At 51.7% G+C, this 27861-nt stretch overlaps 8 protein-coding genes across 8 annotated transcripts; 2 read left to right on the forward strand and 6 right to left on the reverse strand.

The window, feature by feature from the left end:
* Positions 1-585: 585 nt before the first annotated feature.
* On the forward strand, positions 586-2533 carry Z517_05957 (uncharacterized protein; the record flags this gene model as incomplete). The annotated part of the gene is made up of 4 exons (XM_013427699.1): positions 586-1241; positions 1301-1481; positions 1545-1651; positions 1705-2533. The coding sequence occupies 4 exons, from the start codon at positions 586-588 to the stop codon at positions 2531-2533; spliced, it is 1773 nt and encodes a 590-aa protein (XP_013283153.1).
* Positions 2534-3056: 523 nt separating this feature from the next.
* Z517_05958 (uncharacterized protein) lies at positions 3057-6018 on the reverse strand (the record flags this gene model as incomplete). The annotated part of the gene is made up of 2 exons (XM_013427700.1): positions 3057-4482; positions 4529-6018. The coding sequence occupies 2 exons, from the start codon at positions 6016-6018 to the stop codon at positions 3057-3059; spliced, it is 2916 nt and encodes a 971-aa protein (XP_013283154.1).
* Positions 6019-9159: 3141 nt separating this feature from the next.
* On the reverse strand, positions 9160-10043 carry Z517_05959 (uncharacterized protein; the record flags this gene model as incomplete). Its single annotated transcript, XM_013427701.1, has 2 exons — positions 9160-9269; positions 9350-10043. 2 exons carry the CDS (start codon positions 10041-10043, stop codon positions 9160-9162), a joined length of 804 nt encoding a protein of 267 aa, XP_013283155.1.
* A 2392-nt stretch (positions 10044-12435) lies between these two features.
* Z517_05960 (uncharacterized protein) lies at positions 12436-14463 on the reverse strand (the record flags this gene model as incomplete). The annotated part of the gene is made up of 2 exons (XM_013427702.1): positions 12436-13550; positions 13614-14463. The coding sequence occupies 2 exons, from the start codon at positions 14461-14463 to the stop codon at positions 12436-12438; spliced, it is 1965 nt and encodes a 654-aa protein (XP_013283156.1).
* A 2401-nt stretch (positions 14464-16864) lies between these two features.
* Positions 16865-21770, reverse strand: Z517_05961 (uncharacterized protein; the record flags this gene model as incomplete). Its single annotated transcript, XM_013427703.1, has 5 exons — positions 16865-17368; positions 17423-19519; positions 19626-20090; positions 20144-21557; positions 21682-21770. 5 exons carry the CDS (start codon positions 21768-21770, stop codon positions 16865-16867), a joined length of 4569 nt encoding a protein of 1522 aa, XP_013283157.1.
* A 536-nt stretch (positions 21771-22306) lies between these two features.
* On the reverse strand, positions 22307-23131 carry Z517_05962 (uncharacterized protein; the record flags this gene model as incomplete). The annotated part of the gene is made up of 1 exon (XM_013427704.1): positions 22307-23131. The coding sequence occupies one exon, from the start codon at positions 23129-23131 to the stop codon at positions 22307-22309; it is 825 nt and encodes a 274-aa protein (XP_013283158.1).
* Positions 23132-24525: 1394 nt separating this feature from the next.
* On the forward strand, positions 24526-25368 carry Z517_05963 (Fe-S protein assembly co-chaperone HscB; the record flags this gene model as incomplete). The annotated part of the gene is made up of 1 exon (XM_013427705.1): positions 24526-25368. One exon carries the CDS (start codon positions 24526-24528, stop codon positions 25366-25368), a length of 843 nt encoding a protein of 280 aa, XP_013283159.1.
* Positions 25369-25742: 374 nt separating this feature from the next.
* Z517_05964 (uncharacterized protein) lies at positions 25743-26486 on the reverse strand (the record flags this gene model as incomplete). Its single annotated transcript, XM_013427706.1, has 1 exon — positions 25743-26486. The coding sequence occupies one exon, from the start codon at positions 26484-26486 to the stop codon at positions 25743-25745; it is 744 nt and encodes a 247-aa protein (XP_013283160.1).
* Positions 26487-27861: the final 1375 nt, after the last annotated feature.

The raw sequence follows: 27861 nt of genomic DNA on the forward strand, positions 1-27861 counted from the left end.
GACGCGGCTTCGACGGTACGAATAGAAAGACGACAAAAGCGTTGATGCCACGGCCTAGAACTCCATCCCGCTCTTTTGTTCCATCCCGAGGCTCACCGGACCCAATTATAATCAGCCCAGCAGCCAGCCCACCTCTTTAGCGAGTGCGAGTCTGAGTAATCGCATGTGCGGCTGGTCCCTGGAGGGGTTGGCGCCAGCCCGTGGGGGCCGTTTTCTCCTCGTGCTCGATGACGGCGACCTCGCTAAAGAGGGTTTTCGGCACGGCCTTCGTCAAGGCCGATGGAATATCAGAGCTGGAGACTTGGCAAAGAATGAGATTTTGTTCGTGAGAAGTCGAGTTCCAGGAGAAAATTTCGGTTGGGATGGGAAGAAAAGAAAAGAAAGCAGCTTGTTGAGTGCAGATACAACAACATCAACCACAGTTAAAGCCATGAGCGAGTCAACATGGCGGGGTGATTGATTCATGGCTCTCAGAACTTCCTTCTCGACCACCATCACTACCACCACCACTCACGAGAGACCTTCCAAACACCCGTCAATGCATCCGTTGGTTCCTCTCCGTTCGAAAAAGCCTCGCGCCGCACCATGAGCCAACCTCGAAAACCTCCTCCGCTAATGTTCATCGTGGGCGACGCGAAGAACCCCTCGCGGACCACCAAAGCCGTCAAGTCGGCAAAGACGTCGCACATCTCGTCGCGTTACCGATACTGGAACAAGGCAAACCACCAGGACCTCGCGCTCGACTCGACCACCAAGGCCATCTTGACCGGCACATCGTCCTACCTGCAGAGACTGTCCACGGCCAACTATACCAAGACGCCTCTGGCACTCCCAACCAACGACGACGAGACGGTGCAGGACTACAAAGAGGGAACTACCGCTGACGAAAATAATGCTCTTGTGTCCACGGCAGCAGGCTATACAGCCACCTCGCAGAAGCCCTACTTGGCCATCAAACCCTGGGAGCGCGCCCTCAGAGAATACGAACAGTGGTCCGCCTCGCCCTTGACCTTGCTGGGATCGCAATTCTTCGACGTCTTCACCCCTTCGACTGCCTTGAGCTACGATGCTGAAATCAAAGCCAACCTCTATTTTTATTTTTGGATCATCAGGCCGTTCGCGACTCATCTGCTGCAGTCGTGGAAGTGGCTCGACAACTTGTCCCAGATCCAGGCTTCGCCCTGTCTAACCTATGCCGTGGCCACATATGCTTCTGTGTTTCTCTCCGGAATGCTCAGAGGGTAAGCTCCCCCGTTGCCCATCCATCCACCAAGACTAACATCCATGGTTCTATTCTCAGGGGCCCTGGTGTGGTGCTTCCTCCACCTACCGACAACGGTCAGAACTCGCCATGGCAGATACCGCCATGGCTGCGTCTGCATACGAGGTGTCTCGCCGAGCTAAATGCCGTCCTGCGTGACCCGAAGCAGGTCGTCGATGACTCATGCTATCAGGCTATCCTTTTCCTGTATCGGCTGTCGGTGAGTGGGCAAGATGAAGCAAGCCTGGCGTTTTGTAGTGTCGACATGACCTGACAGGTCTAGGTGTTACTGGCCGATGGTGAAAGCGGCAGAATGCATCTCCAGGCGCTTAAACGCATGTCCTTGCTCCTCGCTACCGATGGAGCTTCTTTGGAAACCGAATTGGCTGTGTGAGTAATGCATCTTTATCCCTGTAACGCAGTTCGCTGATTGTGCACGCCAGATCCAAAATCAACATCATCGGCGCATTCCTCCATAGCCGCTCAGTCGTTGTCGTTCGCAAGGCGCAGCCCAAAACCCAAGGCTGCCGAACAGAAATCATCGAGATTGACAGGCAGTTCTGGAAATCCGACCGAGAGTGGTATTCCCACCGAGCGCATCTGGCGGGCCGCATGTTGGCCTGGCGCCCCGAAAGTCCCAGCTCCAGCCTCCTACCGGATAGTGCGACGGCGATTTCGCGCATGGACCCCGATAGCAGCCGGTTACTGGGCGAGCCAGAGCATCTCGAGATGCAACGGTGTTATCAGATTGCCCTGTTCTTCTGGATGTATCTGAATGCAATCAGCTTCAACACCTCTGCGCTCATCGTTCGCTCCAACCTGCTCGAACTGCAGTACCGCCTCTCAAACATGGATCTCCCAACAATGTGTTCCATCTGTCACACCACACTCTTCAATGTTCTGTTGGCGGGTTCCCTTGCATCTCGAAACCAACCCGAAAGATGGTGGTTCGTGCAGCAGATTGTCTGGCTCTACCCGGACATCCAGCATCTCGACACTGTCTGGCAGCTATTGGCCGAGTTCTTCGACCCCTTGTCGGTCAACTTCAAATTCGTCAAGGAGATGTGGGAAGATATAGTGAGGGCAAGAAGAACCGTCACAAAGTCCACCGTCTCCCTAAAAGACGGCCAGCTGGTCAAGCCAATCAAGCATTTCCGACCGACTTCATACACACCAGACCTATCAAAACCCCTTCCGATTCTTGAGCTTGACGACATGGAGGCGCCGTCACTGGAAAAGACCCTTCACAAGGCGCCCACCCGGCGTCGGTGACATCTTGAAAAGTACCATTCAGTTCGATGGAGGCATGGCATTCGGACGGCTGAGAGCGCAGGAGCCTTCCACGCACTTGTTTGCTAGCTACTTCATGCGAGTGGCGTCTGCTGTTTCTCCCAGAACTAATAATGCATGCCTCATTCACCGTGAACCTTGGACTCCCATCCATTCCCCGTAGAGAAGTATACGCAAATCGGAAAGTGACGGACTCAAAGTGTCGTAAATCACTGTGACTCTTTCTATCGTCTCTGATCGAATCTCCAGTCCGACGCCCAACCTCCTGTTGTAACACTTCCACATCTGATGAACCTTGTCGTTGCTGTACATGAGGGCAGGCTGCAACAGCGTAGCGCCATTGGCATCTCCCGTTCCGGCAACATCTTCATGCATTTCTTATCCGTAACATTTGCAGCAGTGTGCACCGCAGTCTGCTCCGACTGTCCTCCGAAGGTCTTGTCGAGATCGTGTCGCCTGGAGAGAAGCTTCACCATCTCTTTCCTCCCAAAGCTGTTTGGAGCCATCAGAGCATTCCACGCGTTGATATTTGGTGCCGAGAAGGCAGACGAGCTACATTTGCGCCATGGTCCACCAAGATCTTTGCTATCTCCTTGTGTCCATTGAACACTGCATGCTTGAAAGGCGTCCAGCCTGCATCGTTGGACTTATTGACGTCGATGTCTTCGTGAGAGAGAAGTAATCTCACCATTTCCTCATCGCCACGCACCGTAGCGTGGTTCAATGCCGTCATTCCATCCCCGTCTCGGTTGTTGATCGGAAAGTCTTTTCGTCTTAACAATGCTTTAACGACTTGTGTTCGCCCTTCGAGCACAGCTGAAATGAGGAGTCCCTTTTCGTCTCGTTGATAAAGATTCAGCCCACTATCAACCAGAATTGAGAGTATGGTATAATCTTCACAATATTTGGCCAATACCTGGGCGGTGCATCTGTGAATATCAGGGTACAGTTGCAGATGTTTCGTTTCCACTCCGATGAGCAGCTGCAATGTCCTGAGTGGTAGGCCTGCATTTGACTTACACAAGTTTGAAGTTATCTCGTAGATGAGAGCACCATGTTCATTTTCCACCGCCCACTGCAAGACTCTTTCGCTTTGTCCATCCCATGCTTCGGGATCCCAAGGAAGCAGTCCGATCATATCATTTTTCGATAAAAGACCAAGCCATAACTGATAAGTGGCTGGTCTTCTTGTGTGAAATTGCCGAGTGTGGAACAACCAAAATGACTTTGCGTATGCCAAAAAAGAATAATTTTCTCGCTTTCGTTCCTTGAATCCCACTTCTTGAAGACGAGCGCTCAGATCAAAGTCTTTGCCCCCCTCTCTTTTCAAGAGTTTCAGTGCAACTTTGCTGACTGCGGCTCGCGGAAATGCCCTCTCCACAATGGCGGTGGTTATCGCTTGCGGCTGCACAGCTGCGTGATTGCCCATCCTGGTGAGCGTGGTGTTGAAGACATTGTAGTTCAGGTAGGTGACGCAAACTTCACCTAAATTCCGATCCGCCTCTGGTAATTCTACATGGAACTGACGAGTGGAGGGGTCCTGGGGACTGGACACGATGTATTGTTTGACGCTGTGATGGCTGAAATGTACTGTGGAGTCTTCCTCGTCGATGAGCAATAGACTTCTGCACTGGCTGACGGCCATTTGTATGTCGTTGATGAGCTTTCGTGGATCCCATTCAGTATCTCCTGGCACGACACCCGTCGCCTCACGAAGTTCATCCAAGGTCAGTGGCCGCTGAGCCGCAGCGACAATCGCAAAGATCTTTCTGCAAGTGGCTGGATTTGTCGTTCGTTTCTCTGCTAGTTTCCGAAGGACACGATCGAAAGTCTCTGGAAGGTCCTTGGGCAAAGATTGGAGCGCTGTGAGGATTGCTTCATCCGTGAGCTCGGCGCATATCGATTCAAGCTGAAACACAACCCAGAGAAACCTAATGCCCGTTAGCACGTTTCTGGACTTTAGAAGGCAACACCAACATTCCACGGCTCCCTTCTACGAGGGCCTGCCTGATAGCCAAGATTATGGCCGGATCCCCTAAGCACAAGCTGCCAGTTGTTAGACGGTCTTCCAAAGCACTATCGATATATTGTGCGATTTCGTGGTTCTCGACCGGTAACGGCAGATGGTGTTGAGATGGTAGACTAGCTCGATATCTTGTATGTAGGTCGGGTCGGCTCGAGCAGAAGATGTGGAAAAGCTGAGAGGTTTGCAGAAACTTGGGGAGGTAGCTGAAAAGTTTGTCCAGTTCAATCTCAGGACATTCGTCGAGCCCGTCGATAATAACGAAAGCCTGTTCGTTTTGAGGGGCTAGTTTGTGCAGATAAGACACAATCTCGTCGTTGTCGAATGGATCTGATTCGACTGTATCAATGCTGGCGAATGTGTCTGGGCTGAGCAAGCTCAAAAGCTGCCTTGCGAGGCTACCTAAAATGGTCTTGGCCTGAAGTGATTCTGCGTCGTCGTGGCTACAAAAGAAGTAGCCCAAGAGAGCATTTGGGAATTGGATTCTAACTTCCTGCACCAGGCTGGCCGTGATTACCGTTTTGCCTGACCCAAGTATTCCAGTAATCCACAACACACTCGACGTGGAGGCTTGAATCCAGTGCTTGTAATCCGTGTGGTCAAAGACCCGAGTGCTCTCGCCCATTTTGCGAGCTCTTTTCCACGCTGCCTGGTGATTGTAGGTGGAGCACGCATTGAGAAATCGATATTTCTCCTTTTGGGCTTTAAATTTCTTTGCTTCCTGAATCTCCGTTGCCGTTTTCAACGACGACCATGCTCGAAAACGGGAGGCCTCCTTTTTCTCGAGAGCCACTTCCTGTTTGAATGCCAAGGAGGCCTCTTCGCGGATAGCATCTGCTATTGTCTCGAGATTGGACTCGAGAGGGCCAAACTCTGATTGAAATGGCTTGAGGATAGCAGCTGACAATTGAGCAATAGGGCTTTTCCGAATAAACAGAACCGCTTTCTTGCAGACAGTGACAACTATGCAGAAGTAATCACAGAGTGCCTCCTGTAGCCTCTGAGACTTGGTATACATGACACCATATTGCCCATAGCGAGGACATGAGCGTCCAATGCGCATAAACAAGGCTGACAGGTTATCGAAATAGGACGCAAACTTGACGGTTATCTGAAGGGTCATGCGCAGTACCCCCCAGATGGAAGTCGCTATTGGAGACTGGCTGCCGCCTACAATGACATCGACAATACTTGAGAATTGCTGTACGGTTTCCAGAATGGAAGTCAGACGGGGACCAAAGCAGCGACCAAAGCAAAGCCTGTTGTCCTTGTCGATCTCCGCCGTCAGCTTCATAACATCCGACACACTAGGAGGACTCCCGGCGCGCCAAGTTCGAAACAATTTCTTTTCGTCATCGTGGAGGACGGCTTCGAATTCCGAAAGCGCTTGGGCTAGCCTGATTTCGGGCTTCAATGGAGCTGCGGTTCTGAGAGCGAGAGCCATGATTCTATCACCAGCAGCTTCTGGAAGATTGAATTTAGTGCTTGAAGACGGCCCAAGCAACAAGAGCTCATCAGGGAAGATCTAGGTCAGATCTGTGAGAGATGTGTTGAGTGGTGAGGCTAAGAAGTTAGTATGCCGAATTCATTCTTTGCCAGTCGGCCCCGGGCCACATGTTTAGGTCGTCCTAACAAGTCACGTGGGGATATCTGGTCTTGAAGCGAGAGATTAGCCGTCCGAGTCCTGGCAGAGAGGCGGCCGGTTTGAGGCCAATTGCAGGCGCTGCATCTGGCGAGGGAACGCATCGTGAGGCGGCATCATTGGCGCCCGAGGTGTTTTAGGAGAGAAGATGTGGGCTAGTATCAAGAAGGTAAGATGCAAGACATGGGGGCGGGCACAGGGAAGCGAAGTGTTGACGAATGAACAGCTGAAAGATGAGGGTGGCAGTGGCAGTGGCAGTGAGTGGTAGAACATGTACAAGAACAAGTACAAAAACAGAGGTCACGTGACAGCTCAGGCGCTCAATTGTGTCACGTGGCATTCACAAGCAACTAATACACATAAAGTTAGATACAAAATTAGACACGTCTTGGCGTAATCCTCTCCAAAACCAACCACCAACAACCACCCACCCTTGAACCCTGATTGCGCCAGTTCATGTAACCACCAGTCACTTCGACGCCACCAAGCGCCACAGAAACAGCCTCACGCTGGATTTCGGTAGACGCTCTACTGAGTAGGTGGCATTCTGCACCCTGCCCAAGAAGACACAATGCATCATGCCTGATCGAGCACTGAAATGAGCCCGCCACCACGCCTGTCCGGGTCTTCGCAGTCCCCCCTTTCCGGACACCCGAATACTTGGATGGATCGCTTTTTGGGAGTTTTTGGTAGGGGACTTTCTATGGTTGTTTTCTTTTAGAATGCTACGAGAGATTCTGTCACCAATTAGTCTCAGGAATGGGAGATGTTGAGGCCATGGTAAATTGCCTGAAAAGCCATCGATCAAGGCGAGGTTTCTTCATCGGCATACCGTCCCATGTACAAGTACGCTACAGTCCTGGGCTCGATGTTTCTGTCACGGCCGAACTGGAGGACACATTTCGATGTCTCCCACCCTTTTCGACTGCCGAAGTGAGCCAGGCTCTCAGCAGCATGTTCGTTATGTCAGTGCGACCCTGATCCATGCATATCAGTGACGCCCCTTCACGTACTCCACTCACGTCTGCTGCCGAAGTCAGCTGGATACAGTTACAAAGGCTGGCTCGGAATACTTAGTAACTGCGCCCGGGACTGCAACTTACATGGGGACACACACATACACACACTCACTCACCCAACCCACCCACCCAAATCAAAGGCGAGAGTGATTGGATAATTTGGTACCATGTTATTGACCAGGGCAGCTTGGGCAAGTCCTCGTCAACTAAATCTCTCTCCTAGCCCTCCCCCAATGCTTCCCCTTCACTCCCGCATAGTAATATGATATTCTGTACCAAAGCTCTGCCCTCGAAGCAGCCACCATCTCATCCTATGACATGTGGAGCAATGCACCACAGTTCCATCCTTCCATGACACGACCAGAGAATCTCCCCCTTTTTTTGCTAGGGCAATGTCGTTGTCTATCACCCATCTCCATTGCTCAGCCGATTCTGCTCAAAACTGCGCTCCCCCCCAGAAAGTCCTTGATGCCCGCCGACTAGTGAGTTGTGACTTTTGTATATCACCCAACAACGAGGAGATACTTGAATCAAGGTATCGTTTTCGCAGAGTCAGCCTCATCTTCATCTTCATCGCAATCCTCGTTCCTTTGCCCCGTCCTACATCCTACATCCCAAGTTCGCCGGTTCATTCTTTTCCACGCCTCAGATACTTGCACACGAGTCACAACGTGACAAACAGTAACCGTCGCTCATATGACGCCGACGCCTCTTGCCACGGGTGCCTGACTATTCACACCGGTCGGTGCTGCGAGACCATATCCTCCTCCTCCTCCCCATCAACATCATCATCAACATCATCATCCTCCTCCTCCTCTTCCTAGGCATATATAACCAGATCCATCCACCGCCCCCTCCCAGCTACCTCACTCAAATCGATTCTCCCTCGGTGAAACAGTTGCAAACGAGTCCGATGACCATCATTTTCTCCACGATCTTGACACAGACATCGACCGTTGAACCAGAAAATATGTGTAAAAGCAATTGAGACCAGCTGAGGAGATACTTTGCGCGTCACGACGTACTTTATAGGTTTGCAAAATCCAATAGACCAGCATGTCGAGGAACAGGGAGCATCTCAAGGGTTGAGCACTGGCATGCATTTCAGGCAGCCTATCGTGAGCGTCACATGGGAAAACCATCGAGGAGATTGTCGACAAAACTAACATATCAAATTTAAACAACTATCTGGATAGAGACAGGTCGGGCCATCTATCCATAGCCCCAACAAACGTTCCTTTCATGTGCCCGAGCAATCGCACTTGTGAAACATAAGACCATGACGACTGATGATGAATCAATGATAAGACATGACATGATATGACAAGACTTGAAGACAACAAAGAGGCAGTCAAATGAAGCAGTCAGGGGGCAAGCATCAAACAAAAGGGAACAGAGCAAAAGACCGAGAGCGCTGCAGGAACACAAGCCTGGGCCTAAGCCCATCCACTGCATACCGAGCATCAAGACACTCCATCCCAGCTCCTCCTGCTTGGTGGCTTGTAGCAATAAAACTGTCAAAACATGAGCGGCCGTCAACATTCCCTGTCGCAGGTGATAAAAGGTCGTAACGTCGTAAGGTTGGGAGGCTAGATAGACATCTCCATCCAGCTCGAGGCTTGATTTCGTGCGACCCATCACGAGACAAGGTCACATATTATGATGGGAGCTGCATGCGAGGTGCATGAAATCCCAGAGATTCCACTGAATTTTCACTCCTCCTCTTCTCCTGGAAAAGAACAACATGCAGCAGGGCAAAAAGACACCAACGGTAAGCCTCTCTGCAGTGACCACAGTGTCCCTGGTGTCCTTCAGAATTTGGGTCATGTCCACACTTCCTAACTTTGTTTTCATATCCCCATGTGCAAAGGTGCCATCTTTTGTGGTCAGGAGGACGGCACTGGCCATGTGCGAAGATTGATCTTTAGCTAAAGATCTCGCCAAAGTCGCCTGCTTCCCATCTCTTCAACATGTCGGTTGATACTAGGGCAGGATCATATCCGATCTCGATGACCATTGAGCGTTTCATGTGTCCTGCAGTTTGTTTTCAATGCCAACAGGTGAGATTATGCACTGATCAAGGGAAGTGAGGCTGTGAGTATGGATGGACTTACTTAAACCTGGTTCCAGATCATGGAGCTGAAACTGCGTCGAAGAGATGTCCCGTCTGAAAGACGCGTCGATCACACGCCAGTCCATTCGTGGCTCAACCCCAAAGGCGAGGAGGCCTATGAGGATACTAAGATACCCGGCTAACTTACAGGTTGGTTGACCGTCCATCTGTGCCTTGCAGACGTCTGGTAGCAGCTGCTCAAACCAATCATGTGGTCCTGGGAGATGCAGTCGATAGCCTTCTCCGTCATGGCCAATGATCGCCAGATCATTCTGCTGAGAGTCCAGACGTCGGGAAAACCCGAGTCGCCGCCATGTTTCAGCGTCAAAGTGGGTAGTAGTACAATCAATAGGAGCATGGATGTACCCGTGACGCTCGGGGTCCCAGACCAGAGTACTCGTCCTGTGCCATCTGCGTCGTGCTGTTTCTTCGGCCGTCGGGCGACGCAGGCACGCTTGGTTGACCACTGCTCCTGGGAGCTGGGCTGGATCCCAGATCCACCATCCTGATGTACCTTCATGCACAAAGCGGCCTCCCAAGGATGGCCGCCAGTAGAAGTCTGGAGCCGAGATATGGGACGCTTGATGGATAGCTTCTTGATACCGAACGTGCTGGATGTGGAGGAAGAAAGGTATGGCGAACGGATTTCCACCCTGAGGTACCGCAGGGATTGTAGTCAAGTCCATGCTGTCCATGAGAGCATTGAACTGCGCGAGGATTACAAAACAAGGAGTATATTAGAGAAAGAAACAAGAAACGGGAGCACGGCGAGACAGATGTTCTTGTAAATTGTCAGCTAGAAAATGCGAAGAGCGATCACAGAGAAACCATAACTCCTGGTCCTGGAAAACCAGATACATTCGCCAGCATTGCCGAGAGGACGGGCATCTAGTACATGCAAAGTGTGAACTTACCACTTGGGCAGATAGCTGTCGCCGAATCAGGAGTCCATCACCAGCCGCAATGGCACCCCTAGCGTTGACAATGGCGTCAAAACGAGAGGATGCTGGCGGCCCATCCTTAGGCGGTGCAACGCTTGGGCGACAGGAATGGCGCTGTCGGCCAATGGCACGCTGCGTGGCAGGAATTGGGATTCCCCAGTATCCATTGAAATTGGGTTCAAGAAGAACCAGACCAGTGGTCGAGTCTTCCAACGGGGCCGCTGACTCCCCGGCCTGACAAGGACAGCGGCGACTTCATTTTCACCGTGAGACAAGACGTGTACATAGTCGATCAGGGAGCTAGCTGACTCGGTTGTTTGCTAACAAGTTTGTGTGGCGTGTGGAGAGCAAGCGCTCTGCTTGTCTAACCCTGACAGAGCGGCAAGCCTAGCGGGTTGGGGTCACCAACTCATCACCCGACACCGGCCATCGTGGAAAAGGGAGGCACAGAGGTCCCACCCACAGTGGTCGGAGAAGGTTGGATCCGATGCGGCTCTGCGGCAAGAACCGGATGTCTCTTTTGAGGTGGAAGTTGGCCACCTGCGCTTGTTTTCGGGAGAGCCATGTTTGCTTGCTCGCTCGGCAAGTCCATCCCTATCTTTGGAGATTTGTAGCTCCGCTCGAAGACAAATCGAGCGAGCCAATGAAAAAGGGAGGCACTTACACAAAAGCCCGGCAGAAGGCAAGGGTAGGTTTTAGCCTGCTGGGCCAAATGATTGAACGTAGAATTGATCAGGACAAGAGGAGGCGAGTTTCGTTCTGACCATGGACGTGGTACTCTTTATATGCTGGAGTCATGCCCATCCATGCAGAACTCAGCAGGCCATCACACCTCGATTCGCCTATCATCTTCCAATAGGGTGCATTGGCGTGGCATTAGTGGTCATCTTGTACGGCTTCGTGCTTTGCGCCCGATTTTGGTGAGGCATATTCAGTGCAGGTCGGCAGTCCTCAAACACCAGTCGCCGAGCCAGATTGGCACTTCGATGACTGCCAGCTAGCCGAGGATTCCAGAGGCGTGTCTGAAGCGAATTGCAGAGTGCGTTGTCGAGTTCCTTCAGAGCACCAGGCTGCAATCAACCGCCACGCAGATTTAGCACACCTGCGACATCTCTGAGACCTGGGCTTGACCGACTCGATGTCTTGGATGAATCTAAAACAAATCCTGGCGTTATTTTCGAGCTGCGAGACGGTTCCGACCTTCGCAGTTACATGGCTTCGACTGAGTCACTGAGTGCTCCTGCACCATCGGAAGTGGCGGTGTGAGGGTCGTTGCCTCAATCACACAGCTGCAGGCTCAAGCTCGGTAGAGGCTCTTTCCCTTTGTGATTGTGGAACACGCTTGCTTGGAATTGCTTGTCTAGTGACAGCTTCGCTGGCAGGTTGAATGCCTGTGATGGAGACGGTTGAGTGTCATTCGAATGCGCTGTGCCTCACGGTTGGCAAACGTCGTCACACGGAACCTGGCGCCCACCTCCAGTGGAAGACACAATTGCGACGTCGTTTGGTTCTCTACAGACTGATGAGCAGAACAATAGTCGAGGGAGAGGTGGTAAGGGAACAACAGAAGTGCAAATAAAATCTTGACACGGCGAGTCCAAACAAAATTTGGCGTCGGCACCTTCCGCGACCCCTTTCGGCCCAGCCTTGCAGGACAGAAGCGAAAGGCGGAGGGCGGAGGAACAGGGAGGCGGCAAGGCTCCGCTACATCAACCCGTATGCCATGAGTTACGGACTATACCAGAGGTTCTTGGAACGGATCTGCAGGACCACTTCAGGTAGACGCCCCTCTTAACATTTGCAGATCTGCCACTGGACACACAACACACTCCACAGCTTGTTCACCTGTCAATCTTACATCAGTCTTATCTACACCCCAACTTCCGGTAGACAGTGTTCAGTAATATACAACGAATAGACAAATGAATTCAAACAATTGATCAAAGCACACATCGTAACTTGTCACTCACAACTGTACACTAGTGGCAACGCTCGCTGTGCAATTTCATACATGACGCTTACTTCGCTTGCTGCGTGTCTTTCTTCTCCTCGCACCTGAAGGGATAGGAGCATTCTTAACCAGTGAGCCCATTCCACAGACACAATCTCATATGGTGGGTTGGGGCCCAAGACGCGATCAGTTCGCTTAGAAAACATTAGCACAACCCCAGAATTGCTCCACGCCGAACTGGCCGGGTTCCTTCCATGGCTCGTCCTCGTAGCTCAAGAAGACGACTTGGGCTCCCACGGTAGACTGAATGCCCTTGAGAGCTGTTGCCTGGTTTGCAGGGCTGGGGCAAGCGGCACCGTTGCAGTTACCAGAGTGGGGCCACCCAGACTCGAGAACGTAGACCGGCTTGCCTGAGCAAATCGAATCCAAGATGTTGATCTGCGCCTGGATGAATCCGCCAGCTTTATCGGCCGTCACATCTGCGTTGAAAAAGGCGTATAGGTTCGCACCGACAACATCGACGACGCTGCAGAACGCAGAGGAACTGCTCGTATCTTCCCACACAGACAATGGCTCGGTGGTGGTGACAGCGCCGGTGTAGCCTGCGGCCTTGAATGCACTTGCACTGCTGGAGATGAAGCCTGCTAGCTCGCTGGCAGAGCAGTAGCCGTTGAAGACAGCCTCGTTACCAACAACAATGAGTTCGACAAGGTCCCATTGAGCCCAGGAAATGATGTCATGGACCTGGCCTTGAGCGCCTGAGATGCCTGTCGCAGAAATCCAAACTCCCAAGATAAGCTTCAGACCATTGTCACGGGCAGAGCCACCAATGTTTTCAAGCGTGCTGCAGTCAGTGCTATAGACACGGACCGAGGTGAATCCCTTCTGTGCAATGATGGCCATGTCATGGGCAATTATGCCGGCGTCCTTGCAACCTCCCTGTGCAGTGTATGGCGAATACGTCATGCCCCACGAGTCTCCGTTGGAAGAGATACCAGGGCTTCCGCTGTGCGATCCACCTGAACCGCCGCTGGGCTTCGCTGCCCCAGATGAAGCAGGGCCGAATCCACCGTAAGCAGACGCGGTATCAGGCGTGGGTGCCCAGCTGGCGGCCGTCTCGCTCGAACTGACGACAACTACCGGGCTCTCACTTGTTGAAGCCCAATCTCCCCAAGTGGCAGCGGAGGACGTGGTGCTGGTGGTTGTGACGGCAGCAGCAGGCGTGCTGGATGTTGAGGTCCAGTCTCCCCAGGTGTGGGCGGAAGTAGTGCTGCTGGTTGTGTTCACAGCAACGTCAGGCGTAGGATACCCTGGAGGTGCATGTTAGAATCATTGTAATCAGCAGCAAGGGAAAATAACCCAGAAAGACTTACAAGTTGGAAGGCCATACGAAGTAATGATGGAGATAGCGCAGCTGTCGGCGGCGACCGTTGCGGAGGGAGCGAACCAGCTCGAGGTCGTATCAGTGGTGGCTGCTGCGACCGGGGACGCTGAGGAAGTAGAGGAACTCCAGTCTCCCCACGTGGATTCAGTCGATTCGGCGGCGATCGGCTCGACATACTTGGTTTCGGTAATGGTCGAGGCCAAAGTGATAGTTGTAGTTTCGTCGACGCTCGACCAGTCGCCCCAAGTCTCGGTCACGGTCGCGGTCGAGGTAGGATCAACCGGAGCGCTGGTTGTCCAGTCGCCCCAGGTATGTTCCTCAGTGCTTGTAGTAGCAGGATCAACCACAAGCGACGAAGTGCTCGTCCAGTCACCCCAGGTGTGTTCCTCAGTGCTCGAGGTTGAAGCCGGATCGACGGGAACGCTAGAGCTCCAATCGCCCCACGTGTGCTCCTCGGTGCTGGTGGTAGCGGGATCAACCACAAGGGACGAAGTGGTAGACCAGTCACCCCAGGTCTCGGTAAAGGCGATCGAGCTGGTGGTGCTCGAGGTCTTTGCGGGATCAACCGCAAGTGAGCTCGATGTCCAGTCCTCCCAGAGGAACGAAGTTGAAGAGGTTCCTGTAGTGGAAGCAGCCTTGACCGGAGCCTTCGTGGTGGTGGTCTTTGTCGAAGCGGGAGCTACAGGTGTGGCAGAAGTAGAGGTGGTCGTATTCCAGTCGACCCAGGTGTCGCGTGCGACATTTGCGTGTAGTTTCGCGTGCATGTGCTTGACATGGCTGGCGGCAGAAACGGTGGTGATGACCGCTGCACCAGCAGCGGCGATGGTAACAGCCTTCATGTTGGAAGATTCCCTGTCAGTACGTGTTGACAGAGATTACGAGTAAATGTGTCGTTTGTCAATGATTCCCTTCCTGACGTGGTCACTTGGTGGCTGGTAAAAGAATGCCCGCGTAAACGAGTGGACGCGGTAGTTGGAAACGCTGAAAAACAAACAGAAACGCGGAACTCTTGTGATGCACCTTAAGAGACCATGAGCAGAGCCTTGCAGAGAGGAAGAGAAAGTTTGGTGAAGGACATGGTAAGATGCATATAGGCACGCGGCACGGTGCTACGCCAGTCGGAGGTGCGACTCTTGGGGATAGCGCCAAATCTGCGAATTTCGTTTAGCGCCCCCCCTGTCGGAATTTAGAGTCTCCTCGGCCCATAAGCAGCCAACTCAAAGTACCACACTGGGCAATATTCGGTCTGGGTGTTTGGACATTAAAGTTGACGATGAGCTCGATACGGCATAGTTGAATTTCTAGAGGGGTTGTAAACCAACTCTCGAGATCAGTATGGACGGGCAAGACCTAGCCGAAGAGAATGTTGATCAAACAGGAGACAATGGCCAGTGCTTAGCATACTGGTGTTTTCTTCTTCCCTGCAGGGTGTCTGTGCCCTTTTTTCCCCCTTCTATGAGTGACAATTCTACATTGTTTGCCAGTGAAAACGTGGGTTCCAACTTTGCGTCACGGTCGTTAAAGCGGAAGATCAGCTTGCGCGAGCAGATTGGCCATTGATATGGCAAAGATTCTCAGGAACGACGCATCTTCACCCTCAACCAGGATGGCCAACAGGGGCTAAGGGGAGATTGAGCCTCCTGAAACACGCGATGTCAATGGCGGTTGGGTGGCTTCTGGGCGCTGCAAGATGAGGGTGATAAGGTTTCTGGCCTATGGGAGATGGGCGGGCGTGGCGGGATACGTGGGAGTGGAGGAGGATGATCCCTCGAGCAGCAGGCTTTGGGAGGTGGAGTGTACCACTCTCATGTGGCGGGGTTGCGAGTTATGCAGACAATGCTCGAGGTGAGAATGGTTTGTCCGAAGGTGACTGGCTGCTACAGTTGTGGATGGAGCTGAAGGGGCGAAAAGGGGCTGATGGCGGAGATTTTACAAACTCCGCACCAGTCTCGATTAGGGGCTAGTACAAAGCTTGGTTAAACGCCATTAAGATTGCCCACCCAGCTGTGTAGCCCACTGGCTCCAATTTTGCTCCGTTTATTGACACCCAAGACCCCCAGGAAATTCCTCTGATTTTGGTCGGTTCTCAAACTTCAAATTGGGTGCTGTGGGTGGCCCTCTCTGCAACAACACCAAAACTGCCACTTGGATTCAACCGGCTCTTTCCTTGAGAGACCGTCTCCTGCTGCACCGAGATTGAGTTTTATTCCTCCCCTCGAAGCGCAACGTCCGATCCTCAGCCTGCACGTAGTGTATGTACATCCTGGGGGCGCACGTTAGCGATCCTGCTCGTATCTCTTGAACCACTGCCGAGCTCTCTGTGCGACTGCAAGTCCTCCGAAGACGCCTTCTGACGTTACTTTTCTTGGGAATGACGGAGCTCCTCGACTCCACCATTTACTGCATATTGAGGTGGGGTTACAACGCAATTTTCAAGATGCTTCTTCTGCAGACTTACGAGTCCTTCAAGCCCTGCTTGCATTGGCAAATCTACATTGTAAACATCCTTGGTAATAGCTGCGCATGTAACATGGAAGAGGTGGGCGTAGTAATATTCAATCGCCAAATTGCGACTTTATTGGCAGACAGCTGGGAACAATACCGAGTACCTTGTACCGAGTACATTCAACCACAAAACACTGGGTAAACCATCGGGGTTGAAGCGCCACCTTTCCCTCCCGCACGGACTCTGAGCCACAGTCTCGAGAGTCCGAAGAGCGGCCCGTCGCATCTCATCTGGCGAATTATTTCGCCGTGCCAGAAGTGAAGTGATTCGAATCGAGTTGGTCTTCACTACCAACTCATGCGGATGCTGTTTTGCTTTTTCCGATCCTCATCTCAGGCCAGTCTCCAACCAAATCATCTAACGCAGGGACGAATTCCTTGCACGTACGACCACCTCGACACCTTGCCTCCCTCCGTCCTTCGTGTGATAATTGGAAACGTGACAGAAACGGCTAGGCATCTACTGGTATAAATGTTGAACTAGCTCATTGGCCGCCAAAGTTGATGGTAGCATCAAAACATCCGCCTAAGGGCTCTACTCTAGGTACGCAATCCTCACACGGGCCCACCATTTTATTTGTCCGACCCTTCGGAAGAAGAGACGGACTTCCCCCTTCTCCGGAACGTCTCAGCCCAAACTTTCTCATACAAGTCTTCGTCTCCGTAGAAATCGTGCACAAGAATGCGCATGTGTACGAGTTTGCATCCCCACATGCAAAAGTATTCCGACTTTTCTCAAATGTCGTAACCGCTAAACCCCTCCTTAACACCTCTCTCCCATGCAGCCTTCCTGCGCTCGACATCCTCAGCTCTCTGATCTCTCATCCATGCAGTATTGCGCACAAACTTCTCCCTGAATCTCTCACTTTCTTCAATTTTACCCTTTTCATATGTCTCTCTCAATGGCTTCTCAAGCTCGCTCCGCCGAACAAAGCCGAAATCGCCCTGAAGCAAAAGCTTGTAGGAATCAGGACTGATGAAGGCCGTCTGCTCATCAACGTGGTCCAGGTTGCCATACACTTCTTGATATGCGGCTTCAATATTTGCGTTTTGCGGAGCAATGTTACGTCGCAGGTAGGGACTGTGCATCCGTGATTGGTCCACGCCTTCAGTTGCGTCTGTCATGGTGTAGGATGCGATATAATACTGCCACCGAGCTTCGTCCGATAGAGAGTCACTATCGAAAGTTGCATCTTCCGATGGGAACAACCGTATGGTGCAAACCCGATCTTCAGGAGTCTGCGAGAAATTAGCAAAGTCCCCAGCATCTTTCAATTCGGGTGCGCAACTTACATAGCTGATTCGATAAACCTCAGCGTCCTTGGATAATCGTTCGACTTGCTTGCGATACTGAATTTCCTGCTTCCGAGTCGTGTCTGGACGTTCCCGATCTCGCAGAAAGAGGTTTGTAATTTCAACGCTCTTGTCCTTAGCATCTCCGCCCAGGATGTTCATGATGAACCGCAGGATCGCAGAGACGAGCCTATCAATCGTGTAGAGCTGCCAACCACTCTTGTTGTAGTACCGCCTCAGTGTCTCTTCGAGGTGAGCGAGATCGACTGTGCCCACCAAAACTTCCTGGCATAGCTGCAAAATCTGCTGATAGTAATTCTGCTTTCCGTCGATGTTATAGAAGAAGTATTCTGGTCCTTTGTCGATCATGCGGAGCTCGATGGCAGGCTTAACCCTCCCCTTGATACCTTTGTGTCTCGCAACGGCCTCTTGGACATTAGGCTCGTTGAGTTTGATCGCCAGTAACCTGCTGTACAGCATTTCAAACAGTCTGAAGAAACAATAGATGTTGGCGTTCGCATAGAGATTGAACGTCGTATGGGGATACGTTTCGTCCATGGCCAGGTGGCGAGCAGATGTGTCACTGTTGGCCACATTTATCCAGGGCTGTTGAGGCTCATCAGGAACATCGGACACGGCGGCGTCTTCGTCAACCTCCATCTCGCTGCTAGCACCTGGTGCCGGGGTCGACTCTTTGCTTGCTGAAGCCACGCTGTCCTCCTTGCCGTGCCTTCTCTCAAGCGCCATCCTCCTGAGCCAGTCCGACTTGCGTTGGGTCTTTCCTTTGGCTGGTGGCTGAGCATCGCTATCATGGCCGTCGGCACCTTCGTCATGCTCATGATGGTGTCGCATTGTGGCAACATCAGTTTGCTCTATAAATTTGTCGCCGTCCAGACCGTAGAACCTAACCAGAAAGTCTACCAACCATCCCCGGATCCGCTCTTGCTCACCGCTGTTAAAGGTTTGTTGTCGGTCTGAATCCAAGGACACTAGTATTAATCGAGTCGCATCGGTGATGACGTCCAAGTCATTGAAAGTGTACTGGAGCTGATGCCTCTTGCCAGCGATGCCGTTATCGCGGTTCTTCTTTGCTTCTTCGTATTTTGCTTGTATCTCGCTGGTCAATGCCTTTTGTTGGAAGTTCTTCTTGTCGAGATTCTTCGCGTTGATTCCCTGATGGTCAAGGCTTCTCCAGAATTGTTTGTGAATCTGGTCGCGCCACACCTTTTCCCATTCTCGTTGCACCTGCTTCCACTCTTCAAGCTTCTGTTTAAGTCGTGCAAGAACAATCGGCAGTACGGCAGTTGGGCGTGCGAACATTTCTCGCATGACCGTAGCCCCGGCCTCGCGGCCGTAGATTTTCATGATGATGCGCTTAGGGATGGCTTCGCTTGCGCCTCCGAGACCTGGTGCTAAGATGAAAGCGGCTCGATCCGCCTCATTCATCACACCAATCTGCTGTACAATGGGTTCCATCAGTTGAATAGTCCGCTGGCATGACTCAATGTGGAAGTCATAGTCATGGCGCTCTTCTTCGATTCGATGTAAAGCTTCCTCATATTGATTCTTGCGGTGTGCCACGAAGCCCGAATCCTCAGAAGCCCAAGTAGGGTGAGAAGCCCAGACATCATTCAGGACTTCATAACACATTCCATCTCGACCCTTACAGGGTTTGTCTTGATCACGCTTGGGTAGGTGACGGTAGCTTGGTCCGAGGGCACGGCAGTGAGAGAGGTTGACACGACCAGGATCGGGTCGTGCACGCGCTTCAATCACTTCCTCTTGATCTTCAATCCCAAGGAAATTTTTGAACCAACTCATCAAATCGGGATTACCGCCAATGAATGCGCCAACTCTGTCTCCCAAAGTGTACTTGTCGATAAGATCCTGAGAGTACAAATTGATGAGTTTGAGAAATTCGGCGTAGCTGGCGCGGTTGCCGATTTGTTTCTTCGCACGGTCGAAAAAGGCGAGCTCTTCTTGAGTAGTAGATGAGTTGGGAAAGGGTGGAAGTGGTTCTGGAAGCTGAGGCACGAGAGTCGGCGAAGTGACGATCATGTCAGGTTGTGGTTGACGTTGAGTTGTGAGTTTCGGGCGCTGTGAATGACAAAATATTAGCAACGTGTAATGCTTCAGAACTGAGCGAGGACAAAAACTATCCCCATCAAGCCGGGTAGTTTGAATAGTGAATAAATGAGCTTACTTTGCTAGCATTGCCGACCTGAACTGGGGCTGCTCGTGAACTTTGAGTGACAGGGGTGTCAACGGGAGGTTGTGTCGCTGGTTGGCTAGAAAGAGCGGCTCCAGGACCTCCTCGACGCTTTTTGTTGTCTTTGCTTGTGCTAGGAGGATCAAACTGACCCATAGGCGGCATCTTTGACGCAGGCCTGGGGGTTTGGGCCTGAGGAATGGCGGTGCTCGCATATCCAGGCTCACCACGAACATTGCTGGTCTCCTCTTGTTGATTCATTACACGAGCCGCCTGAGCCTTACCTTGCGCAGCGGACTCCGGCAGAAACTGTTTGAAGTCCTCAAGTAGATCTGGGGCAGATATGAACAGTTGAGTGACTTGCGCGTAAACGTCTTGGATGGGTTTTGACTCTCGCTGGTAAGTTTGCAGGATTTCAAGGAACTGCTTGTAAATTTCTGGTTGTTGCGCAAACCGGTTCTATGACAATGTCAGTTGAATTCACTTGAGACTCAATAGCGGGTCTATTGTACCTTGATCTTATTCACGTAGCTGATAGCGTGATTGAATTCAACTGGTCCTCCGCGCTTTAATTCACCAATACCTGCATTAGTACCGAACCCTGCGGTTTGCTGAGGGAATGTTGCGCCTTGCCCTGGTCCAGGTGACACAGCAAGAGCAGGCCTTGCCGCTCCATTTGTTACCGCAGTCACTGCACTTTGGAGGGTTGAGACACCACGTTGTTCTTGTTGTGTGATCGTATTCGAAGCTTCTTCCATTGATCTCTCCACAGGCCCTGGCTTATATACAGGCAATTCTGCCGATCTTGCACCTGGTGAAGCACCAAGAGGTTGTCCCCATCCATGTCTGCTTTCGAATGTGTCCTGTCGAACGGTCGCAGGCTGTGGGGCTGGTTCAAATTGTGCGCGTCCCCTGCCTTGAAGTGATTGGGTCATCGTACCACTGGGAGTTGTGACTCTGATGGCGTCCGGATTCTCTTCAGTGCCGCATTCAATTCGGTAGCCAGGTGGAAGAAAGGTATTGAAACCTTGAATCAGGGCTGGATGACCATTGAACAGATTTGATACACGCTCAATGACTCCAGGAGTATCGATCGCCTGGCTCTTGAAGTCCTTCATGATGTCCAGGAACCTATTATACACATCTGGGTGATCGCTGAAGCGTACTTTGACTTGGTCTAGGTAGCTTAAAGCATCATTCAAGATGGGTTGTTGACCATGGGCAAGTTGTGCCGGTGCGGGCATTGGGGATGGGCCAGGCATAAAAGATTGACCGGGTTGTGGAGGGGCCGCAGGTACCGGCTGCTGCATGTATTGAGAGGATCTCTGCGACTCATGTTGACCTGGGCCACCAAAGAGACTCCCACCAGTGGAGGCACCAGGACCTCCATTCGCCAGAAGGCCATTGGGACCATGAATCGAGTTTTGTACCTTGGATGCAACAGGCTGGTGAATCGGAATGGACCCGGCATGGCTTTGCACCGGACGCTGTTGCTGCGGCTGCTGCTGTTCTCGATGCATGCGCTCCATTTGCTCCCTTTCCTGAGCCTCACGCTCTCGTTCGCGCATCATCATTTCGTCTCTTTGTCTTTGCATCTCTATGTTGTTTCGTTCGCGCAATTCTCTCTCCCTCATTTCATGCTCCCTCATTTCGCGATCTCGGAGCTCTCTCATTTCTCTGTCTCGCGCAAGGTATTGAGGGGAGTGCTGAGGCATGTTATGTCCCATAGGGCCACCGATGGGGTGACCCTGAGGCTGCGGAGGTGGAGGCTGAGTATTATACTGGTGCTGTTGCTGGTGATTGGGAGGGCCCTGAGTCAAGTCTGCGATAGACAGGCTGTGACTTCCAGGAGGCTGCGAATGATGTTGATGATAAGAAGCGGGTGGTGGTAAGACATGCGGAGGAGGCTGCGCAGGGCCGCTAGGACTGTAGAAAGTCGACACAAGTTAGCGGGCACATGTTGACAGCAGGTGAACTGAGTTTTCAGTAGAAGTGCCATTCACTCAATCGCGAGGCATATTGTGGAAAATGACAGTGGATTCAAGCATACCCGAAGCTGGCAAAAGGTCTCCCCTGTGATTGTGCCTCGCCCTGTGGACCTCCAGGTCCGCGCCAGTGGTCTCCCGGATTCTGATTCATCATTGAGGATTATTTCAGACTTGTGAGAAGTATCACCCTTCAACACATCTCATATTTGTCACCAAGTTGGGCGAGGTCGATAGAAGCCGATGTTCGCACGCAGAGACACGTGTACGACGAAAGGGCGAGAGATGACGGACGAGGAGGTCGCAGAAGAGGATACCTTGCTGCGGCAAACCAACACGAAGTGGTCGGAATAAGCGCTGGCAACAACAAGCTCGATCTGAACAAACGCCTAGGACTATTGAAGACAGGGACGAGATGAGGGAATAGAAGATGTGGTTGTCAGGGGACTTTTTCTCCAAAGCTTCTCGGTGCTGTGGATGCGCAGTCTGTGGAGGGTACGGAATGACGCCTGCTTCGTGACTGCCCAGACCTTACCATAATCGAACTAGTCTATTCGTGAAACCTTCCTCTCCTGGCTATGGATCACGGTCTTACTCCGCATCGGAAGACGAATTTCTTATTGGACTTTCCTCGGCTCGCAACCACCGAGGAAGAAATGTGTGGAGTGTATCACGGCGCAGTCACCCTTCTCACGAGAAGAATTTGCTGGCGAGGCTCATCAGCCCAGAGGCACCGCCGCCGCTACCACCTCCCTGGCCCTTCATATACATCTGCAGGGCCATTTTCGCAGCCATGTTGATCGCCGACTGCTTGTCTGTGCCACCCTGTACGTTGCCCATGTTGCTCTGCTTGTCGAACAGTTTCGAGGCTTCTTGCATAGCCATAGAGATCATTTGGGATTGAGATCCACCTCCGCCGGATCCAGAGAACATCTTCAAGGCTTGCATTGCAGCTCCTGCGCCCAGACTAGAAGCATCATGCTGCTGGCCACCGCCGTCTTGCTGATACAGCATCTGATGACTTTGCTGTACCCGGCCTTCGTCGAGGTCCTCGGATTGAGCGCTGTGCTTGTTTTGGTTGAGGAACGACATGGCTTGAGAGAACAGGTTGGAGTCTTCCGGACTGCCGTGTTGCTGGCTATGTCGCATCACTTCGTCCTGGTCGTAGTTGGCAGATCCGCCTCCCCCATATTCACCCGCTGAGGGTCTCCCATAGCCGCCATCGCCTCCATATCCTCCACCTCCGCCGGAGCTTCCACCATAGTCTTCATCATCGCGACGACTATGATGGCGAGGAGGATCCTCTCCGTATCCTCCGCTCGTGCCACCCCCACCATATCCATCTTCTCTTCCGTATCCTCCCTGCTGGCGCCGTTCACCATAGTCATCTCGACGGCCTGCACCCTCACCGTTATCGTCGAAGCGTTGGCTCTGGTCGTAATAATTGTTCCCGCCACGGCCACCGCCGCCGTACTCGCGAGGGTCCCCTCCTTGGCGGTCGTAGTAGTCTGACATGATCACGTTCCGATGAGATGAGGGGTAACCTTTGAAGATTACGATGAATTTGAGTTCAGGCAGAGAGGTCTAGAGGTTTCACGGCTGGACGAACCGAGAGTTCTCGAGGGAGTTGATATAGCGTGATTGACAGTGAAACCCATCACCTATTGAGGAGGGGACGTTTCAGCGTCAATGATCGAGTTTAAGCTCCGAACCGCCCGTACCGCCTTGGGGATCCAGGGATCAAAGGTTAGCGCTAGCCACGTCGGCCAGTGACGTCAGCGACATTGCGACCTGATTTCTCACTACCCCAAGTCCTTCTAAACCTCATTGAGCAGCCGTCTACTCGGTACAAGTGTTGATTTTGGAGGCTTTCAGCCATCACGTCGCATCGCCTTGACTACATCTTTACTCCTCGTAGAGACATGCGCTCTAGGAGGACTCACCAGAGCTGCAATGATAGCACACCTGGCCCATGCACCTACTATCGTGGTGCAACAATGTTGACCAGTAACAGGACAAGGGTGGGCGTGCTAGCTAAGAAAAATACCTATCAAGAAATGGAAACGTTTTAGGCACCACCACGCGCACCTTTGTGATAATCGTGGTTAAGGAGACACCCTTGCCAACCGCGATATATGTCAAGGACCGATTACTTTGCCAGATTTAGCTTCATACTCTCGGCGACCAAGGAGTTCCTCCACTCGACGGACCAAAGCACGAATCGATCGAAGAAACCTATCATTCCTTTCCGAAATCGACCTTTTAAACCCTGGATGCTGGAAGGCATGATTGAGAAAAATGCCGACTTCCAATACTTTTGCGTAAGGCCGAGAGACGAATCATTCCGTTAAGGCTCATGGGTTGTAGATCTGCGAGGATGCTTCTATCAGGCCAATTCAGCCGATGAACCCTTCGCCAGCGCACACAATTTGACTAAAACATAGACAAGAAGAGGTGCGGTGTTATCAGTGATCATGTGTTTGTTCTGGAGCTCGATATTTAAAAAGATGGGGTAAATAGTTGTACATGCTGCGATGGGATTCTGCTCCAACTACTAGTTCTACGGAATTATCGTTTACAGGACAGTCCCATGGCTAATCTTTCAGGTAAATTTCTTTTGGACTGCAGAGAATAGCAGTAAGAACCATGAAGAAAATCATTCATGCTTGCTCGAATGTGTTGGTTTCGCCTTCGTCCCTCGGCCGAACATCCTCCGATCGCGGAACATGACGTCGGCCATAATTATATTTTCAAGAAGCGACTCCCGCCAAAACAGTTTCCTTCCTGTTCTTGCGACCCAATCTGCTCTTGTGAGACCTACAATCGTACATCTGTAACGCAGTTATATTTGTTGCCAATCTCGTCGTCTGTCCGGTGACTTATTCGTGACCTCTAAAGCCGACGCAGCAATGTCAGGAGCAGTACCGACGCGCCAGACACTCCGCCACCTCCGACGGCTCTGCTTCATTGACTCGCCAACACCTACGACTGCAACCACGAGGAGGAGGCAAATCTCCCTACAAGGTTCGCGACCGAGAATGGTGCACAATGCTCGACGCGCATTTAGCACGACAATCTCGCATGCCCAGGGGTCCCCGGCGCAGGCTCCCACCTCTGCTCAAGCTCAAACGCAGGCCACAAAGACAGAGCCCTCCAAACAAGAGGAGGATTCGACGCTTTCGACCACTCCTCTAGACGTGTCCAACTACTACACGCTCTTCCCGTCGACACTCCCATCGGGTCCACCACCAGCGGGCCCATTCGATATCCCCCTTCCGCAACTGCGCCGTGAGTTCCTGCGACTGCAGTCCCAATACCACCCGGACAAATTCCCGCCGGGCACGGCCTCCCACCAGAAATCCCTCTCCCTCTCATCACTTTTGAACAACGCCTACAAGACCCTCTCAGACCCGCTTTTACGCGCGAGGTACCTTCTCCAGCATAATCACGGCATTGACATCACCCACGAGGATAATGCAACGCATGCGGGAGTAACGGACCAGAGTACGTTGTTGGAAGTCATGGAGGCGCAGGAGACTCTGGAAGAAGCGACTACTCATGACGAAATCGAAACATTAATGGAAGAGAACATAGTAAGGATAAGGGAAACGGAGAAGGCCTTGACTGATGCTTTTGAAAAAGACGATGTCGAGAGTGCGAAAAGGGAATGCATCAAACTAAATTATTGGCGGAGTTTGCATTCTGCGTTACATGAATGGGAACCAGGAAAGCAGGTCAGGTTGATGCATTGATTTTTCAGAATGACTGGAAGATAAGTATAGGTTTCTGGCCTTGTGGAAAAGATTGCTGCGAAAGATTGTCTATGCAGCTTTTCTTATACCTAATCTACATGTTATCTGGCCTTTTTGGCGTACCGAGACTGGATCTTTGATCCAATTGATACTTGCAACATGTAATCCAAGAACCTGCCTTACTCCACCGAGCGTTCCCTTAGTCTGTATTTGATGTTCCGTACAGGAGGAACCACAAGTCTTTTGTTTCAGAGCCCAGTCTTGTCGAACCTCGGACTGGAACCCCTTGGAAGTATCTTCGGTACGTCACTGGCTCTTTCAGGCTCGCTTCTGTTGTGCTTCTGCGGCTCCTTTGTGCCATTCGGAACCAGCTTCTATTTGGTGATCTCTCCCAAATTGCTCTTGACGTCTCGCTTCAAACTCCTCCTCTCGTTCCCGGCGAGTTTCTTCTTGTAAGTGTTTTCCACGCGTGTGGCTTTCTCTTTCATGTCTGCGGCAACGACGCCATCCCATTTGTCCTTCTGACTCTGCGGCCAAGTCAAGCTCACAGAAAACACTTCTCTATCAGGATCTTCCAGCATAGGGCTGCGTCCTTGATGGTTCTTTGAGAGCACCAGTCGATCCAGACCACAGAAACTCTCGGTGTAACCCCAAGGCTTGAAGACCTCCTTGTCACGGAAGAATAGATTGACGCCAAACTCGGTCCATGTGTGTTCATAGAGTGTGGCAGGCACAAAATAGACGTCCGATACAACATTGCAGAGCCAATCGGGGACATGCAGAACATTTTCCAGAACGATAGTGTGGTTCTCCCGACTGCCCGGTTCTCGACGAAGCTTGAGTTCGACTGTCCCAATGCCTTGAACCGGGACTTGGCGTCGATCAGAAACCGCGAGGACATATGACTTGAAGGAGACGTATGTCTTGAAGGAAGCACGATCGATGGCGATGTGGACATTGGAGGCTGTCGAGAAGATCCAATCATAACATTGCTTTTTCTTGGTCTTCTTTGCAGACACAACATAGGAACTGGCTCGTCTATGGCTTCGCGTTTGATAGTACGAGCTTGGGTGGATTGTGGGAGGCAAGTTTCCACGGGGGTCAAACATAACGGACATGTTGCTAGTTATGTTTGACCTGCGAAATGAAAGCTAGAGAGGATAGATCTGCTGGTCTCAATGAGTGGAGTTTGAGCTAGTTGTGTCGTCAAGAGTATTTGCTCGCCAAAAGAGTGAAAAAGTAGCCAAAGTTTGGGGACGTTGATGTAAAAAGGAGAGGCTGCAAGAATCAAGAATGAAGAGAGTACAAACTGAATATTGCTGACTATGGATTGAGGCACCGTCAGCGATATCCTAGAGTCTGGCAAGTGCGGCTTTCTCATTCCAGGAGATGCAAGCACAGGTTGTTCGAGGACGGAAGCTGTCGATCGCGAGGAAGCAGCCACTCCAAGCGACAGCATCGCTCTGAGCTCGTTGGGCTTGCCTCTTACGGCGCAGGGAGTCTTCAACGGCGTTGAAGCATTCATCACAGCTTCAAAGCTGTAATTCTGTTAACAAGCCGACCTTATCAAAACGTCATGAAGAAGGACAGTGTCGGTGACACTGGATTGGTCGTAAGACAGTGTGACACTCTTTCGAACGCGCAATTTGTAGACTTGCAAGGAAAGAAAGGAGGCTGGTTGCACCATGCCTGTGTCACTTCTCCTCCAATTCCTCCTATATCAGACCTTTTACCTCTCCTCTCGCACTCTCACCTGCTGACACTTCATAGACAAAAGGGGTGAAATTGTTTTAAACCCTTGAGCGTCTAGTCAATAGGCTCAGTCCCTCCACATATTCGTCGCAAGGTCACCATAGCCATAGCCTCCACACAAATCGCCATGCTGCCAACTACACCGACACCTCGAATCAAGCATCAGTCCGTCGCTTTGAGGTCAACATCGAGCATAAGATGGGTGTGAGCACTGACGAGCCTCCTAGGACCGAGAACGCATTGCACAACGATCCGATGCTGTTTCGCCCCAGACCACGACCAACGAATCCCCTCCCTGACCCTCCCCCAGTCCCAAATTGATAATCATCATCTTATTCATGGCTGTGGTAGATGGACACAAGAGCAGGTACGGAGCGGTTGACCGCAGAGTGGACCATAGCGGGCAGGTATTAATCTGATGGGCATTACTGTACGTTGTAGTTGGCCTCTCTCTTGGGCGAACGAAAGAGGAGGTACGTCTCCCACATCTATGCCTCACCGTGGGCGGAAATACGGCGCCACAGATCATACATAATACCTAGCCTGATAGAACAAAACTAGGTCCTTGGTTAAAGTTGCTTTGTTATCCTCTCATGATTGTTTGGAAAAAATTGCAAGCTACTGTGAACCCGTTCGTGCAATACTTGATGTAACACACGCTTCTTCTATCATGGCTGAAATGCTCTAGATGCGCACTCCCTCCTGCCCCATGTCTGGCAATCGTCACTCCCCAACATGGCA

This window comes from Fonsecaea pedrosoi (genome assembly GCF_000835455.1).
Source record: "Fonsecaea pedrosoi CBS 271.37 unplaced genomic scaffold supercont1.4, whole genome shotgun sequence".
NCBI lineage: Eukaryota > Fungi > Ascomycota > Eurotiomycetes > Chaetothyriales > Herpotrichiellaceae > Fonsecaea > Fonsecaea pedrosoi.